The 18,008-nt window shown below is 39.8% G+C and overlaps 1 protein-coding gene across 2 annotated transcripts in view; it reads left to right on the top strand.

Moving 5' to 3' along the window:
* Window positions 1-18,008, top strand: part of PRKG1 (protein kinase cGMP-dependent 1) — a 1,184,353-nt gene that overhangs the window by 90,011 nt on the left and 1,076,334 nt on the right. Inside the window, exon 1 of one of the 2 annotated variants that reach the window (XM_077125296.1) lies at window positions 1,653-2,357. The exons of the other annotated variant lie outside the window; for it this stretch is intronic. Coding sequence (XP_076981411.1) covers window positions 2,047-2,357 — 311 coding nt within the window. The 5' untranslated portion in view covers window positions 1,653-2,046. Of the gene's footprint in view, window positions 1-1,652; window positions 2,358-18,008 lie in introns of those variants that run through there. 2 annotated transcript variants of the gene reach the window in all.

The raw sequence follows: 18,008 nt of genomic DNA, 5'->3' as shown, positions 1-18,008 counted from the left end.
ACTTTTAACTAAAACAATAATAATTCAGAACTGTTTTTACTGCTGTCAGTAATTGTAAGTTTTTCATGTTTTGTTCATTACAAATAAAAATGTTTTGGAAATATCCGCTTTATTTATTATATTCTGAAATAAATGCATTTTCCACAATATCTGTGTTGAAAAGCAGAAAAATTGAGTGTCATGCATCTGTACTGAAAGAGAATTAGATCATAATCTGCATGGGACAGTATTTAGGATTGTATATCCTTTGTCATTTACGCTTCTAATTACAAACATATTTTAAACTGAAAAATTTTGTGAAAATACTATTGACTATTTTTCTTTCTTTCTCTCTGTTTTGTTTTCTTTTTTGTTCAGTTGCAAATTCAAAAGCAAAAGTGAGCAAGGTTTTTGAGGTTCATATTTATGTCCTGGGCTAAGTTCAGATTCCAGTGAATGGCTCTGGATTACAATTCAATGTTATTTATTATTATTATTATCTACTTTGTTTTCGTGTTAAGGAATGGCCAAGTAAAACATTAAGGAGGATAACTTCGGGTGCCCCAAAGAGAGTAACTACAGGGCCAGAAAAGATGCTATAGAATTGGATGAGTTGGTTAAAATTTAGGTAAATATTAGGAACTTAGGTTAGATATTAGATAAATGTTTGGGGATTCTAAACATGTGTTTCCATGATGGGAGAGTTACATTTGGACAAAGGTCCTAATTGTCATCCTTTTAGGAAATATTGAGCTGGTAAGGGTGGGGATGGAGTGGGTGGAGGTGGGGTGACAGACTGTATATGTTGTACAGTTTACATCAGGCCTTCTAGACTTTCCTTCCTTTCACTGTATGATTTTTTCCTTCAGAGTTTGTGTCAGGTTTCTCCCTTGCCACAGAAGTGGAAAGATATGGTCCTAATGGCTTGGTTGTCAAAGAAATAATGTTTTGAAGGATACAGCTCAATTTCTCGATGAACTTTTTGGAGCTCGGCGATGATTTTTAAGCCCCACATTTTCAGCAACTGGCAGTGAACGATTCCATAGATACTGGCTCAAGTGGGAGAGAGTGGAGAAGCAGAGTGGCCTTCTGGGGCCCAACTGCCTTTTGGCCATTGCCCTAAGATGATTTCATTAATCTGAGTTTGGACGGGGCGGAAAGGCAGGTAAGTGCGGAGCGGCAATGCTAGTGGATCAAGAATCAAACACAGACCCTCCATCCTCAAAGGCACCTGAGTTAAAAAGAAATCCCTTCCAGGTACCTACTCGCTCTCATCTCTTAAGTGACAAGTTTCTTTTCAAGCGTTAGCCACCTGTGTGAGGCGCTCCTAGTGGGAAGGGTGGCTCGGGGGAAGCTAGTAATCAACCACACAGCTCCGGAGCCTTTCTGGGTGAGCAGGCGGTCAAAACGCCTCCAGAAGTCGGAGCCCTTAGAATGCGGAGTCCGCGCTGCCCTCGCGTGTCTACAGGAATTTAGCCCAATGCCCTCAACACTGGCATGCTTTGGCACCGGCTGACGCCTCCCGTTTGCCCGGGGTCCTCCGCGTTCTCTCTTCCCCACCTCCCCACCCCCCAAAGGAGTGCTCCAGCCTCCCTCCGCCTGCACAGCACCCAGCGCGCCCCAGAGGTTTATCTGGCTCTCCACACGCACCGCCGGTTTCCTTTGGCGCCGGACGCCAGCGACCCGTGTAGACCAGCCGCTGCCTCGGAGCTCCACGTTTCAGTCCCGTTCTCCCTCTTCCCTGCCGCCGAGCCTCGCGGCTCTTTCCCCGGCGCCGCGGCGCCCACTCTGTTTCAGGCTTAATCCCGGGTTGGACCTGCTGTTTTGCTCATCCCCACGCTCAGCCTCCCAGTAAACCCAGAGAAGTACGGTCTGCACACTGAAACTCTCGGTGGCTGGAGCCGGCGGACTGGGCATGCTCAGAAGCCAGGGCTGGCTTTGGTCTCAAGTAGGAAGCTTTTGCACTCGGGAGGCAGCGGCGACTTTGGGGAAAGTTGATCGAAGAGGGGAGGAAGCCCCAAGACGCGGAGCAGCGGCAGGAAGGAGTCCCCGGCTGCCCGGAGGAGCATGGGCACCCTGCGAGATTTACAGTACGCGCTCCAGGAGAAGATCGAGGAGCTGAGGCAGCGGGATGCTCTCATCGACGAGCTGGAGCTGGAGTTGGATCAGAAGGACGAACTGATCCAGAAGCTGCAGAACGAGCTGGACAAGTACCGCTCGGTGATCCGGCCGGCCACCCAGCAGGCGCAGAAGCAGAGCGCGAGCACCTTGCAGGGTGAGCCGCGCACCAAGCGGCAGGCGATCTCCGCGGAGCCCACCGCCTTCGACATCCAGGATCTCAGCCATGTGACCCTGCCCTTCTACCCCAAGAGCCCACAGTAAGCGGGGGTTACGCTCCGGGTCGGTGTGGCGCCCTGTCGGTGGGGGAGCTGCGGGTCTCCGTAATGTCTGTCGGCCCCCGCCCCTCCCGCTTGCGGTGTCTGTCCTCATCCTCTGAAATGTTTCATTTTAATGGGCACTTCTTGCGGGGCCATGCACATTTCTCAGAGCCAGACTTACTGCACATACGTTGCTTTCGTGTCTTTGTCAGATATCAAAGTATTTATTAAAAAAATATATATATGCACATATACATTCTTATATGCCACCTACTGTACATGGAGTTTGAACGCGCCCCAGGTGTGTGTCCGTGCGTGTGTGTATTGTATGCGAGTGAATGTGAGAGGAGGAATAAAACGCCCCGTCTCCCAAATGCCTTGGCAAACCTGCCCATCCGGAAAAGCCTAAATGCAGGCTCATCAGACTTGAAATGAAATGCGTCTGTTACCATCATTACTTTCTATGCTTTTCTGGCTCCCTCGGATTTCTCTACATGGTGGCGATTCACGCTGGCACCCTTCAAACCTGATGTTCTGCCCTCATCAAAGTGTTTTTTAAAAAGCAAATACGCATATACAAGGGGGTGATTTCTTGATTTCCTGAATTGGATGACATTTACAATCCATAAATGGAAACCTAGTCTGTTCATTTAAAATTTTTTTCCTAGCATCTGAGACAATATTGCCTGTTTTCCTTTGCATAATGTTACTAATGGAACGCCTCCATCCCCCACGAGGGTTGCATGTTTTCTAGGGTCAAATATAGATAGGAACACACCTTTATTTTGGATGTGGGCACAGTTTGCCTTGGTTCTAGCCGTTAGTGTGATCACCCTGGTATTATTCTAGCATTTTAGAGAACTGTGTAGTTTTGATGTCAGTGAGCTTCACATAACTTGGCTGGGAAAATTGAATGAAACTTGTTATACAACACTCAACTCAGAATCCATATTGAGAGTAAAGCAGCGGGAGTATAAGGTTAACCTAAAATGAAGGAAAGTGCACGAATGAATGCTATTTTTAATTACCAGATAATGACATTAAAAAGTGAAAGATTTTTCTACTTTATGCTAACTGCATCACACTGTCTGGATGGCACGTGTTACATAATAATACAAGGTCCCTTGGAACCCTTCACATCATAAACACAGAGAGTTAATATAAGAAGAAAGAATATATATTTTATTAGCCCCCAATTGTATTTATTGGATTTTTTGGAGGTCGTGAGAATGTAATAATTGCACTTCTGAAAACTTAGAGTTGTACCTTTGCATGTTGGTTCCCGTGGAGCATTTGCTGTTCCCTGTGCAGCCCCGGGGTAAGGAGGAGTTTGTATTCTTGAGGGACTGGAGAAAGGGTAGTAAGGATCAAACCTTTCTGAGATTTGGACCTGCACAAATTGGCCTTAATAGTTCACCAGACTTACATCTGCCTAAAAAACCTGAGTGGTGTGAAGCCACTTCAGCTTTCTCTGGTAAATTAATTTGCAGTCCTGACATGCTTGCCTGTTTTTGCTAACGAGGTGCATGGCCATCTCTCCTGGGCCAAGTTTTGCATAATGAAAAAATAACTTGAAGACAGCTCTCTGCATCTTTAAGCATTCCATAGGATCTCATTTTAGTGTCTGCAGGACTTCGGAGCAGTGCAGAGCAAACTCTGCTTTTATAAAAAGATTATTTTAATAGGTTTTATAGTGAAGCCTGATAAGCCAGCTGATAACTCCAGTTAAATATGTTAAAGAACTTCTAGGCAAGTGGGGAACAAACTGTAGATTTTGGTAAATTTTAGAAGCTTCTTATTGCCTGACCTGTAGAACTAGATTTTAAAAAAGCCCATTGTGGAAAATGAAATTCGCGTGTAAAATAATTCACAATGTTCCATTATAGTAAAATTTGAGCTAATGAACATTCCTGTGCCGTTTGATATTTAATAACTTACGTTTTACAGGAGTCAGTTATAAAGATATTGCCATGATCATTTTGGTGATTCTGAAGGATTATATTGAAGAAAATGATAGAATGTCTTCCAAGCTTAAATAATTTTGGGAAAACATCTGTTCTTTTTTCACACTTACGTAAAGAAAACTAGAATAAAACTTGGCTGAAGTGGTAGGGTATATTTTTCTTAGGGGAAAGAGAAATATATTGTATGAAAAATGATTATATCTTATATCATTTGAATAGTCATGCACAAGAGTGCCACAAAGAATTAAGGAAACTTGCCAAACTGAAGATCTGTTTGCGTTTCAATTCATTTCACAATGCAAATTCAATTATATAGGTTTAACTGGCAACAGGTTAAATTTTTCACCTTTCTTAAACTTACTCATAGTTTGTTAATGTGAGTTCAAGCTAAAATGAAACTATCTAAATAGCCGAAAATTTGTTTCGAATTCATGTTCATGGTAGTTTTCTATTCTCTTTCCAGTAGATGTAGATAACTTCCCGGCAAGTTTTCTGCTCAATTATCGGAAATACTCATATGTATCAAATATGTTTGCCTAGTTTTTGCTTACTGAGGTTGCCTTCTGAGGATTAGTTTTTTTAAAAAAATTCTGGTTTTAGTGACTTCTGATCATTTCCAGGTAGTATAAAATGTAAATGCACTTACTGAATTAAATCTTCTTAATTGGTTTTGATTTGGAATTTTCCCTTTGAGCTTGGAATTGAGGGGAATGTCTGAGATTTTAGCACAGAGTCCGAGCCCTCCTGCTGTGCCCGTGAGGTGAGGACAGTGACTGTGTTTGTCTTTTCTACCACCTGTATAGAAGTACCCTTGAGTCCTTTTTGGATTATGAACGTGATGCAAAGGAAAGATGAAGCAAATTCAAATCCATATTCCACTGCTACCAAATAACCTAGTTGAGTATGTAAAACTACTAGACCATATGTTTTGAAATAAATTGAGCAAATAAACTTAAAAATTAAAAGAAAACATTCATCATATGAGATCAGTTGGCCTGTTGGTTATGTATTTAGAATCATTCTTTTGGATTTTATTAATTAATTTTATTCCATATCACATCATTCCTGAAAATTTACTCCGTAGTAGGTTACAATATTTACCCTATAGTATTTTGATCTAACTTCTTTACCCTTTGTAAATCGTTCCAAATCCTTTCCGTTTTGCGGACACAGGGTTCCATGTCATTTCAGTTGGACCATACAGCATTGACTTCCCATCAGCAGTTGTTAGTGTGTCTGAATTTTGTTAAGCTGTTGGTTTTACCCCAGAGGTAGCTGAATTTCAGAGAATGACGATATGTTTTGTTGTTTCACTTTTTGATTGTGAAGGACTTCGGAAGAGCTAAGGATGAAAAGAACTGTGTTTTGTTATTTTTAGGCGCCATCAATTTTAAAAAGATCTTATGTGGTCTTTCCTTTAAACTTTGACACTAGTACATCTCAACAGAACTAGTGTCTTCCTGAAGGCTGTAATCCAATTCTATAGAAAGCTGAGAGATTTCTAGAATTCCATTGTAATTGTAGGTGGCATAAAATTAAAACATAGACTTCTTCAAAGGTAGAAATTAGGTTCCAAATGTGTCCTCAGCTCGTTTCAGTACTTTTATAGGAGGACTGCCCTGTGGGAGCTCCCGTAAGATGTTAGACAGGTGAGCAATGCACTGTCAGAACCATCAAAGAGCTAACAAGGGGATAACAATAGTGCACGAGAATAAATATTCTGGAAAGTAGAATATGATAAATCACAGAGAAGATACCTGAGACAGTTGGCAAAATATGAGCAAGCACTTTAAATTTTATGGTGAAGGAAACTCTTGTGGAAGTGGAGTTATTTAAAGTATTTTAAGGATAGGTGAGAGGGGACCAGGTTAGGATAGGGGCAGGGTAGAGACATTCTAAGCCATCAACAGAGGGACAAAACCATGCACAAAAGCAGAAGGCGCTTCTGGGTGTGAGGGGACAACAGCAACTAGTGGCCATACTAGAATAAATGGCCACTAACAATGGCCACTAATGATTTCCAATTAGTGGAAATTGAGGAAAGCAAGTTAAGACGAGAGAGACTGAGAATCTCAGTTTTTGTGATTTTATAAATCAGGAGGGAGGGCATTTCTGCTAGTTTTTAAAATAAACAAGAATCCTTTTAGCTTTTTATTGTTTATTTATTTTTTAATTTCGAGGACTAATTCTTCTGCATTAAGGAAGCTCTGAATCTCAGAATGTTTGTCCAACCCTCTACCCACCCCTTTCCCACCAGCACAGTCCTGATACCAGGCATAACTGCCCACCTAAGGAAGAGTATTTGATTGAAGCAGGCAGCAGATGATTAAAAGTCTTGAAGAGACCGAAGTCCACTCTTAAAGAAACCAGGTTCCTTTTCCCACTCATTTCAAAATGTGCACATAGAAAGTAACCTAGTCTTATGCCACAGTCTGGCATCACAGATTCCTTGCATACCAGGGCAAACTGGACGTAGATGAGAATTGAACCTGACGTTGGCTTTTGAAATTCATCTTTCCTGTTTTCGTGGCGGCATTAAATCCCAGCCTAATGTTATTCTAATAGCCTCTCCGATTTAAGTTTGGTCAATAATTTGACATCACAGTCTATGAAGTAAACTTGAAGTCATGAAACCTTTATAAAAATGTATGAGAACAGGTTGCTAAAATCCTGTTAGGGTGTTTTTGAAGCACAGTTGAGTTGTCTAACCCTGAAATGGGGTTTATAATGAAAATACTGACAAATGCTTCAATAGAGTCACTGTAAAGAATGCCTGAGAATGTAAATGACTGGGTTCCCTGCTCTACTGAGCCACATTTCCATGCTTCCACTACTTCTTGTTATTTCACTAAAGAGTTGGGTTGGATTTCCTAATGGGGAAGGGGAGAAGAAGGCAGGCAATGTTTCGGTTGTTGCTGAGTGCAGTTTATGAGGCATATGGGCACATTTTTTAATTCTGTCTGCCTAGCAATGGAGGGTCTCCATGGTATCCTAGCAACCAGATTTGAACACCAGGCTGCTGCTCTTTCTGCCATCTCTCCCCTAGGTGCTGCTGCCCATCCCAGGGAACTGGGCCTGCTGCTAGCATCCTGGACTCTCTGACTTGAACCTTCTGATCTCAGAGAAGGCAAGACAATGCGCTAAATAAGCACATGCTGAAAGCAGCATTTACCAGTCCACTCAACAGCTTATTATGCAATCACATCTGTGGCATTTTGAATCCTAATCTGAATTGTTGAGCTGGTGCTGCTTGCCACCCCTTCCCTGGCAGCCGTTCTCTCCTTGCTCACACCCACCCTTCTGATACCAGTTCTACTTTCCCCTTACCGTCTTCTATAATGACTATGTTCCTTGGCATCTCCTTAAAATTTATTTTCTGAGAAGTTAAATATGTGCAGCCTGTTTGAGCTCTCTAAGTCTAATTTTGTTTGTAAGAGCTGAGGAATGTCCTCCTTCCAAAAACTGTCAAGTAAATATAAACAATAGGGCAAAAATTGCAGCTACACAGATGTTCAACTAAAGGTGGGACTAATAGCACAGTCTCAAAAATGTCTTGTTTCTGAACGGATTTTATAATCATAGTTATTAATATGAGAAAAGCATGAGAGTAGGGTGAGAAGAAGAGATGTGTGTCATAGGGACAGAAAAGGGCAAAACAAGTAGTCTTGTTAAAGCTGGATCACATTTGCGAGGAAGTTGGAAAGGAGTGATGTGCTTTATGGGTGAGTAAATAGTGCTGTGACTGGAACAAGATTTGCAAGATAGTACTTTGTGAATGAAGGCAGCAATAGGGAGGAGGTGCCCAAACTGGAGGATATGGAAGGCTCGGTTCCTCTGGAGCCATACCAGGATTTCACAAAAAACCGTTAAGAGGTTTCCCTTTGCACCAATGTTTGTTTCGAATGCATTGCATTTGTCCCTTTGAAACATCCCTTAGCCTGATATCAGTACCGTGCACAGGGCAGAGGTAAGGAGCCGTGCACAGGGCAGAGGTAAGGAGCAAGGACAGCCAGGCAGCACAGCGCTGTTCCTGAATTGACCAGGCAGCACAGCATTGCTCATCGTCATCATAGTCAGCACGGCTAACATCACTGGGCTGACGTTACTCTCTGCCAGGCCCAGCACCTGGTGCTTTGCATTGATTGCCTGCCGCTTAATACTTACAAGAATCCTGAGAGGAAGATCCCAGATATTCCCATTTCACAGTACTGAACTACAAGACACTAAGGTCCAGAGCAGCTTAGCCAACTTGCCCAGGTCACACATTTAGTTAGAGGCTCATCCTGAATTTGAACTCCGCAGGCTGATGTCATAGATACTAGGCTTGTCTGCTTCCCAGAGAGGTCTGAGGGTTGGTAAGGAGGAGGCAGTTGCAGGAAAACCTGATATATAACATATAGGCCATTCTCAAGGACATACCTGTTCGCCAGTAAGTGAACAGAAAGCAGAAGTAGTTTGGAAAAGTATAAGAATTATGGTAGGACAGTAGTTCCCAAACTTTGCTATATATCAGAATCACCTTGGGAGCTTTTAAAAACTCTGATTCCTATGTTTTACCCCAAACCAAATAAATCAGCACTTCTGACATTAGAAGTTACCTCTAAGTATTTTAAAAATATTCCCCAGGTTATTACAATGTGCAGCAGAGTTTGGGGTTGAGGTAGGAAGGCAATTGTGTATGTGTGTGTGTGTGTGTGTATTTTTGTGTGTGTGTGTGATTAAACAGAGGACAGGATAAACTTCCTACTTGAAGGGTTGAATGTCTCTATTGGGAAAAAAAACAGTAAGTACTGGAGACTTGCAAAAGCACTGGTTGATTTTTTGTCAAATTATAGGTGTATACTATTTAGTTAATGTCTTATTTCCCCAAATAGGTAATCAATACTGTCTATCCCAATGGTTCTCAACTCTGTGGCATATAGAATCACTTAAGGGGCTTTGAAAAGTATCATCACGTGGGTGTCAATTCTGATTTAATTGCTCTGGGGAGGATCGGAGGTGTAGGTATGTTTTTTAAGCTCCCAAGGTAATTCTAATATGCAGACAGGGTTGAGAACCTCTGCAACAGCCCATTCAACAGTGTAACAGATTACTGGTATTCCCATATTTTGGAGAATCACTCTCTTTGGTCCTTTGTGAGCTCCCCCTGCTTGTAGTGTAACCAGGCTGCTTCAGCTTCCCAGGCCCCACTGCACATGAACCTGTCAGTTTCACCATGATGTCTGGGCTTGTCTGAGTAGACACAGGGCACCCAAAAGTGACAGCAGCTTCATTCAGAGAGTGAGCATGCCTCCTCTTTCCTGCCAGCCACCGGTCCTGGCCATTGTTCACACATGGCACTCATCAGGATTAGTTATGATCCCAAGTTTGTTTTTCACTCTTACTGACATCAGTTGCCCCATTAGCTAGCCAGTGAGGATATTTCCTTGGGTCCCAGATGCTTCTATGAAATGTTAAGTCGATGAAGGTAAAACAATGATGAGTCCCTCTTGGAAGAGCAGCGCTGGGCTTGTAGCGCCTCTCCCTCTGGTATGTGATGTCTCTGCAGCCAGCTACAGCTTTTTTCTACAGATATTTTATCCTTTTAAGGCAAACAGCCTGAGCTCAGGCTTAGGAGTACTTTCCAAAGAGGCTTCAGAGAAAGCAGAGCGAGCACATCAACCTCTTAGCCCCCTTTCTAGACAGTTTTGCTTCGACTGAACAGATCTGGGCATTGTTGGCAGAGGAGAGGACTAAGACGTAGCTGCAGAAAGAGCGTCTTGGTGTGTCCCTTCAGGAAGTTTCCTGAGGGTTATGGGACTTCCTAAACCCTGTGCTCAAGACCTCACTGCCACCCCTATTGCCAGCTCTTTATGTCTCTTTCTTAAACTCCTTCCTCATATATTGTTGCTGAAAACTCCTCAAGATGTGCCTAATTGGGTCTGATAGGAGCCTGTCTACATTTGTAGTTTATTATCGTCTCAGGTGAGGATCAGCCAATGTTGCACTTTATATAACTGATGCAAATAGCTAATATAAGTGCAAATACATTTTGATAAAAAATAATCTCCTTAGAATCAGAGTCAGCGAGAAGCTTTCTTGTTTCTTTCCCCCTCCTTCTAAAATATGAAAATGTATTCAGCTGACAGATAGCATGTTAAAGCAGAGTAGATGTAATAAGGCTGCCCAGAGGATTGGGGACATTAATTATGCAGGGAAGTTAATCATAAGGAAAGTAAACACTTTCATTATGAATCTAGTTTTATGTCATGCATTTGGTTATTGGACTTAAATGGGAGGGATAAAAAGGAATTAGCAACAATGAAGGAACATGACCAAAAACATGTGTTTGCTTATTATGGCTAAGCAGCTAGAAGCAGGATGATGGGAAACTGTGGTCATAGGTAAGAGATGGTGGCGGGACCTGGGGAAAATAACCATCTTGGGGTTCTTGTATTCCAAGGTATGAAAAGATGGGAGTTAGTACAAAAAATCAGTGATCATTTAGTGCCAACATATACTACTTTCATCTGCATCAGAAATGAAATAATGGTAATTACTTTGCCTATCTAATGACTATAAATGTCAGTTTGAACTTCATGAGAATTGCTTTAAGATAGACAGAATTGCATTAACTTCTAAATAGAGGTGTAGTAAGTAACAGCTCTAGCAAAAGCATTTACAAATAGCTTAAATTATTTTTCAGAGATTGTAATGTATGTCAAAATCAGATCTTCTAATGTTATCGCCCTTATAATGTTCAGTTTCATTTTCTCACTTCCACACCATACCTGCTCTTTAGAAGTAGCATTGTACATCTTTGAACATGAAATAATTATAGTATCAGTCAGTTTAATTTGCTTAATTGCATTGAATGTCAGTGATGACAAATACATCTAGGTTAAGCAAAATACTTTTGCTCTTTTCTGAAACAATTGTATTATGGTAATGTCAAGCTTTCACCCGATATGAGCCAAGGGATGATGAGATAATATGAGGGAAAAACATCTTCTTTTCTGGATATACTGTACATCATCTTAATGGTCGAGCTCTATCAATGAATTATGGTTTTGACAGTGCTTCTAAGAAGATAAGAGAAAAGGACTGTCATGAAACGAAAGGAAAATGGAAACTCGGAAGATTTTCCTCTGGAATTAGTGTTTCCTAGGACTCGAAGGTAGATTGGTCACACTGCCCCATGCACGCGGGTGGTTGGCAAATGCGTTGTGAAAGCAACACAATGCCACGCTTCCATCTTTATAAGACACACGTCGCCTAAATCACCGGTGACTGAGGAAAGCACTGTGTATCATGATGAACAGAAGATGGCTTTAGAATAGATTTGACCTGGTTTGATAGTGTGTCCCCATATCCTTTATGAGGAGCATTAAGTATCTGAAAATGACTAGGTACCATTTTGCTAAGCCTGTGATGACAACTAATTATGACAGTGGGAGGAGAGAAATAAGGAAATATGCAGTGGGATGACTCCATGCCCTATTGAGCATGAAACTTTATATGAATTATGGTCTTTATTCTAGGTAAATGCTATGCTCTTTTATTCTGGGTCTGTCTGAGGATAACAAAGCTTAGCAAAGAAAGCCCCAAGACAGTCAGATAAGTAAGGATGTTTTTTTGATCCATTCAGTGAGTCCTTCTTTATTTTGAGCAAATGGATATTTACTTAATAGAAGTTCTTCTGTTCTGAATTTTAGCAGGAAAATTATTTTTTTCATAGCCTGTGATACATTGCAAAGTGAAAGAATGCTCAAATTTTCTAGTCGTTCCCTTAATACCTAGCTTTATAGAAATGTAATGCTGAATTCCATCGTACATTTGTAAAAGCAAAGTTTCTTGTTATAGTAATGAAAAGCTTTAGAAATATTGTGAAAGAAACTTAACTATGACATTTTTACAGTTGTAGCCTTGATCAGGAAATGGTCATTTTTCTATTTTTTTTTTGTCCTGGAATCTCACTTCAGGTTTTTGTTGTTCTTTATAAAAGGAAAAATGTGACATGAAAAATTATAATTTGTCTGGTTCTGCCTTCCAGATGTTTTAGCATTACTTAGTATGGAGGCATATATTCTCATGTTGAAAAAAAAGAAAACAAGAGCTAAATGATTCCTTGTTCAGTGCACAGCATAAAACTAAATGAATGTTTTATTAACTTCCTGACACCTTTTATATACTTCTTAAATTCATAAGCCATTGCTTGGCTTAAGGCATTAACATGTTTATTTCCTCCTGTTTTTCACTTTTTTATGTGAAGAAATAGTGGAATACAGTGTTTTCTTTTTGATAGGCAACTCCTAAAAGATTATAGTCTATAACCTTTGAAATAATAATTGAAGAAAAAACTTCTAGACATAGAGAATTTAGGCACTTAGAAACACCCCATATGTGTGTTTGGGTATTTCCAAGTTTTTGAATAATTGTAAGAAATTATTTCATAAAATTCTGATATTTGAAGAGTATCTTATTATTTCCATTGAAAATGTATATACCAGCTATAATGTAATCATAGTTATTTTAAGGAACCCAGGGTTACCCTTCTAAACCTTTTGAAATGAAGGGCTCAAGAAGACAAGGACTAAGTACATTGGTGAAATTAGTTTCCAGCACAAGCTGTGCCACGAGGTGAATCAAAGTGAATACATCACCAGAACTTTCACCCTTACTTAAGCAGAGATGCTGCCCATCACCGAGGAGGATACTTTTCTCCTGTGACCCTTTCTCTCCTGTGGTTTGTCCTGTCTTTTGATACCTGTCTGAAGCCCTGTGTCATGTAAATCATCTATCACAGCAGAGCAGTGCTCGATCTTCTGGATTCCTAAGGATTCCTGTCAGTGTGATGGATGGAAAATCTCTCAAGTGTACATTTATTTGTCCTGGCAAGGGAGGAGTTCTCTGGTAGATGGGCTTAAAGGTTATTAAATAACATCTAGGTGAACCCTTGCTAGTGAGTTTTTAAATCATCTGTGGCAGTTTTTTTCCTCCTTGATTCCCATTAATAGATTTCACATCTTTTTGTAGTTCCTTTGTTTTATCTCCATGAAGAATGCAATGTGAAATACTTCTCTTGCTCAAAGTAGGCTCACTTCTTTTCCCCTTCATCTTTTAAAATTTTTTCTGGGCAGGCCACGGTGGGTCAGCAGGCGAGAATGCTTGCCTGCCATGCCAGAGGACCCTGGTTCGATTCCTGGTGCCTGCCCATGTAAAAAAAAAAAGAAAATTTTTTCTGAATGTAGAGAACAAATTTTCTCTTCACAGAAATCAGTCATAAATTGAAGGCAATTATTGTTACTTTGTAGCCTTATCATTGCTGATCAATTGATGATGATGATGATGATAATTACTAAAAATATTTGTTGAATTCTTCCTATGTACCAGGTATGATAACTCATTTAACTTTTACAACAATCTGATAAAGTAGGTACTATTATTATCTCCATTTTTTTCAAATAGAAAATGAGGCATAGAGAAGTTAAATAACTTGCTCCAAATAAAATAGTGGTGAGAAATGCTCGATGCAGGCCTGTGTAACACCAGAGCCCATGTTTATTCCCTATATGCTATGTTGCTTGGTCCCAACAAACCATTTTTCTTCACACAAGTCCTATTTTCCATTCCATTGTACCCTTTTGTTCCTTATATATATAGCTCTCTGATAATTTTTCAAAGATCCATATTTTTCATATACCCCATATTCATTTTGGCTCTGGGTGTACTTTTTTGTTTGGAGACTAGCACAACTTAGTAATATGGTAGTCCTTGTAATAATATTGTGTTTCTGCTATATCCAAATTACGATGAAATACAACTGCTTATGCCTAAAGCAGTCTTTGCTGTACACACATGGAAAGTTTTCACTATCTTGTATATTTCATTTTACTGGCTTAAAACTTTTGTGCTTGTCCTATTGAATCAAATTCCCATTTCAAAGACACATTCCCCAATTTACTATTTCCTTATTGATGTTTCTGCATATTTTAGTGTCTGAATTTGGTATTAGAAAGTTCATCCAATACCTTCTGACTGTTCTGTCAATTAATAAAAGTTTTCTGTGGATTGGTTGTCACTTGTTTGTTTGTTTCTTCAGTAATTTAGCAAAAATTTAGTAAAGGACTACTCTAGGAGAGGGGCCAAATTAGATGTATTTCTTCCTCAGCTACAAATCATTTAATACTCCAAAATTGGTGACTTAAAAGTATATGCTGAGTGATTCAGTGGTAGAATGCTCGCCTTCCATGTGGGAGACCTGGGTTTGAGTCCCAGACCCGGCAAACCCCGACCCCCGACCCCCCAAAAAAAGTTCATGCTGAAAGAGTCACTACCCCTTCAGAAGGTCTTCCAACATGGACTGGGGCCAGGATACCTGAGCTTGTCATGTTCTGTCTTCAGTGTCTGTCTTTGAAGCCCTGTGTACTTTTCCTTTACAGGTCCAACAGAGTTTGACTTTTCACATTTTGGTTGTTACTTGACTGATATCTACTTTCCTCAGAAGATGGTAAATTCCATGAAAACAGAGCCTTGTTCCATATTGTATTCTTGGAGTCCAGGACATGACTGGCATGCAACACAGATGTTTGATGACTCTGTCCATTGAAGGACAAGATACAAAGCATTTTTACCTTCTTGGTCCTTAGAGTCTTTCTCTTTTAAGTTCAAAATTTTGAAAATTGGAAACGCATGTCAAATTGAGTTTGCCAGGATCAATAGAGCCTGTAGGCATGCTTGGTTTGGCCAGAACAGTGTTTTACAAACTTTTGATTTTGAGTGCTTTGGCTTGCCTTTGTGGGTTCCCCTGTGTTCCCCAAGCACATCTCAGCCCCTGCCACTCGTACTGCTTTAATTTAGCCCACACCTCTTGTTTGTATTATCTGCCTATCCTCTGAGGCATTTCAGTTTTTCATTTCTGGGATTATGTAGTTGTGAAAAGGCCCTTCCAGTTTGTATAATCTGTGGTTCTAAAGGCTCTTTCCAAGGAAGCACGTTGTCCTCCAACTCTAATAAATATCTCATCACAAATTCTGCAAATGAGATCTTTAAATTGGTTAATCTTAGGAAAAAAACAAAGAACAAATGGAATGTTTGCTGAGAAATGCAAATCATGGAATCAGTGGACATGGTTGCAGGAAAATCTTCTCCAATTCTTAATTCCTTTTGCTGATGGTGCAGTAGAGTTCCCACTATCATAATCCTATCAAGCTTGTGACAATAGCTTGCTAATTTTGACTATGCAAAAATGCACATAGATCTTGATAGTATGAAGTGGTAGAGGCCACCAAATCCCCGTTAAAATATTGTTTTATTAGGTGCTTTCCTTGACATTAACCAAAATAGGACAAGGAAAATGTAAAGACTGATTTTGTTTGGTGTGTTGTCTCTAGCTCTTCAGGACGGAATCTGTTAACATTCACTCCCATAAAATTTTTGTTCACCTCATCCAACCAAGTGTTTTTGTGAGTGCCTGAGGTTACTTTTCTGAAGGGCCTATGCATCAATGCAGCTGTGGATCTTATGTTTAGTAAAAGTGAGGCTTGATAACAGCTTTTATTTGTTATGTTCCCTGGCTGGAAAAGTGAATATATGTATGATCTAATTTATTCCTTCACAATATCAGAGTGAATAAAGGAAGACAGATTATCTTCATTTTGTGTATGGGATAATTAAGAATCAAGGAGTGGTAACATACCCTAAATCCAACAGCTATAAATCTGACAGGTCACCAGATTCCATTCAAATCCCTTTCCACATTCTACACAGCATCCATGCTTTCGTGAAGTTGCCTTGAGAATCCACTGAGTCCTGTGGTTCAGCTGCACACATGGAAAATGCAAGCAGGTAGGCTCAGAACATAGAATCTGCATAGCATGGGCTCTGATCAAGTTGCTGCTCAGTAGGTGTAAGCACTGAATCTGTATGAGCTTCCATTTCCTCATTATAAATGAGGATTTTCACACATGATTCAAGATAATGTTTGTGGGACACCCAGCACAGGGACCAAATCATAATCTGAACTCAAAGCATGGTTGCTGTTGGGATTATGGCTATTGTCATCATTTTTATTGTTTTGTTAAACCAAGTCCTACCATTAAAGTGCCATAAACATATCTGAATCAAACTGAAGAGGGTGAGTTGGAAAGACACATCCACTAATGACGATGTCCTGGAGGACAGCCTGATGCAATCCACCTTGGCTTTGCTCGGTCTGACTCAGGAAGATTGAGTGACAGCAAGAATCCTACATGACTTCTACGTGAGCTGACTGTAGGCAAGAAAGGTTGAACACAGGCAAGCTTGAAGTTCCATAATAATGCCATTTATTTCGTTCTATGAACAGTTACAGGCCTACAGAGAAGTCAAGAATGGATAGGCCAATCCAAACTGGGAGTCATTTATTTACATTATGTTAAAAGTTATAGTGAAAATAATTGTATTGTTATCTAAAGAAAAGGCTATCTGTGTTCCAAGGACAGAAGGATATTTGGTCATCATTTTTAGCAGACGCATTTATGTGAAATTGTAACACTGTTATTAACATTCATTTTAACCCATAAGGCCATTGGAAATACAGGCTATGGCATTGATGCTTTGAATTACAGTGTATTTTTAAAGACTTACTGCTATAATGATTTGATTTTAGTCCATCAGAAGTATTCAGAAGAAAATGCCTTTTTGGTCTTCTGAAATGTTTATTAGAATAACTTATCAACTGATAATGGATATCTATTTGAAAACCATTCATCCCTACTTAAATATTTGCTGTCCAGGCTGAGAAGCCATCAGATGCAGAACATAATTGTAACCTATAAATGCTGTTTGCATTTGACTTTGATATTGCATCTCAAGATGCCTTTTCAAAAATAATGTGGTTGTAGGTGAAAAAGCCCTATTGCCTGGAGGAACTCATTAATGGTCCTTGACAAATACTTGGCAGTCATGTTGATAAGCTGATAATAGAAAGCTTTAGAATAAAAGTACAAATACTGGTTTATTTTGAAATGTGTCTTGTAGTACAAGAAAGATAAATTTTAAAACAGTTTTATTGAGGTATAATTTACATATCATAAAATGCACCCACTATTTGTGTACAGTCCAACAATTATTAATATATTTATGGAATTGTGCAACTATCACCATAATCTAGTTTTAAAACATTTCCATCATCCTCAAAAATGACCTGGGACCCACTTGTAGTCAATCCCCGCTTCACCCCCAGCCCCAGAACTTCTCTCCTTCCTGTCTCTATAATTTTGTCTTTTCTGGACATTTCGTATGACTAGGCATCTTATTTCACAAATGGTATCACTTTATTTGAATGACTATGTGATAGCAACTTCTTCAAGTTGTTATTCAGTGAAGCTCTGAATGTTAAAATTGTGTTTAGATTTGACAGTACATTAAAAATTAAATCCTATTAGTGCCAAAAAAGTTGAACTGACCCAATTATTTTATGTTGTTTTTGTTTTGGAGGTAATGCAAAGATGAGAAATTTAATTTTCAATTTAGATCCCATATATTAGCATGGTAATAAACTGATAAACAGTAAAGACAATGATAGTAGTGGGTTACCATTTATGAAATACCATATGCCAGGCATTCCACTGGGGAATTAATGTATATCCTTTTACTAATCTTCATAAACTTCTTAAAGAGTATTTGCTCCCTTTTAGAAGCCACAAAATTGAAGCCAGCTAGGAGA

The sequence above is a fragment of the Tamandua tetradactyla genome, chromosome 13, assembly GCF_023851605.1.
Source record: "Tamandua tetradactyla isolate mTamTet1 chromosome 13, mTamTet1.pri, whole genome shotgun sequence".
Lineage (NCBI taxonomy): Eukaryota > Metazoa > Chordata > Mammalia > Pilosa > Myrmecophagidae > Tamandua > Tamandua tetradactyla.
This window is presented reverse-complemented; position numbering and strand designations above follow the sequence as displayed.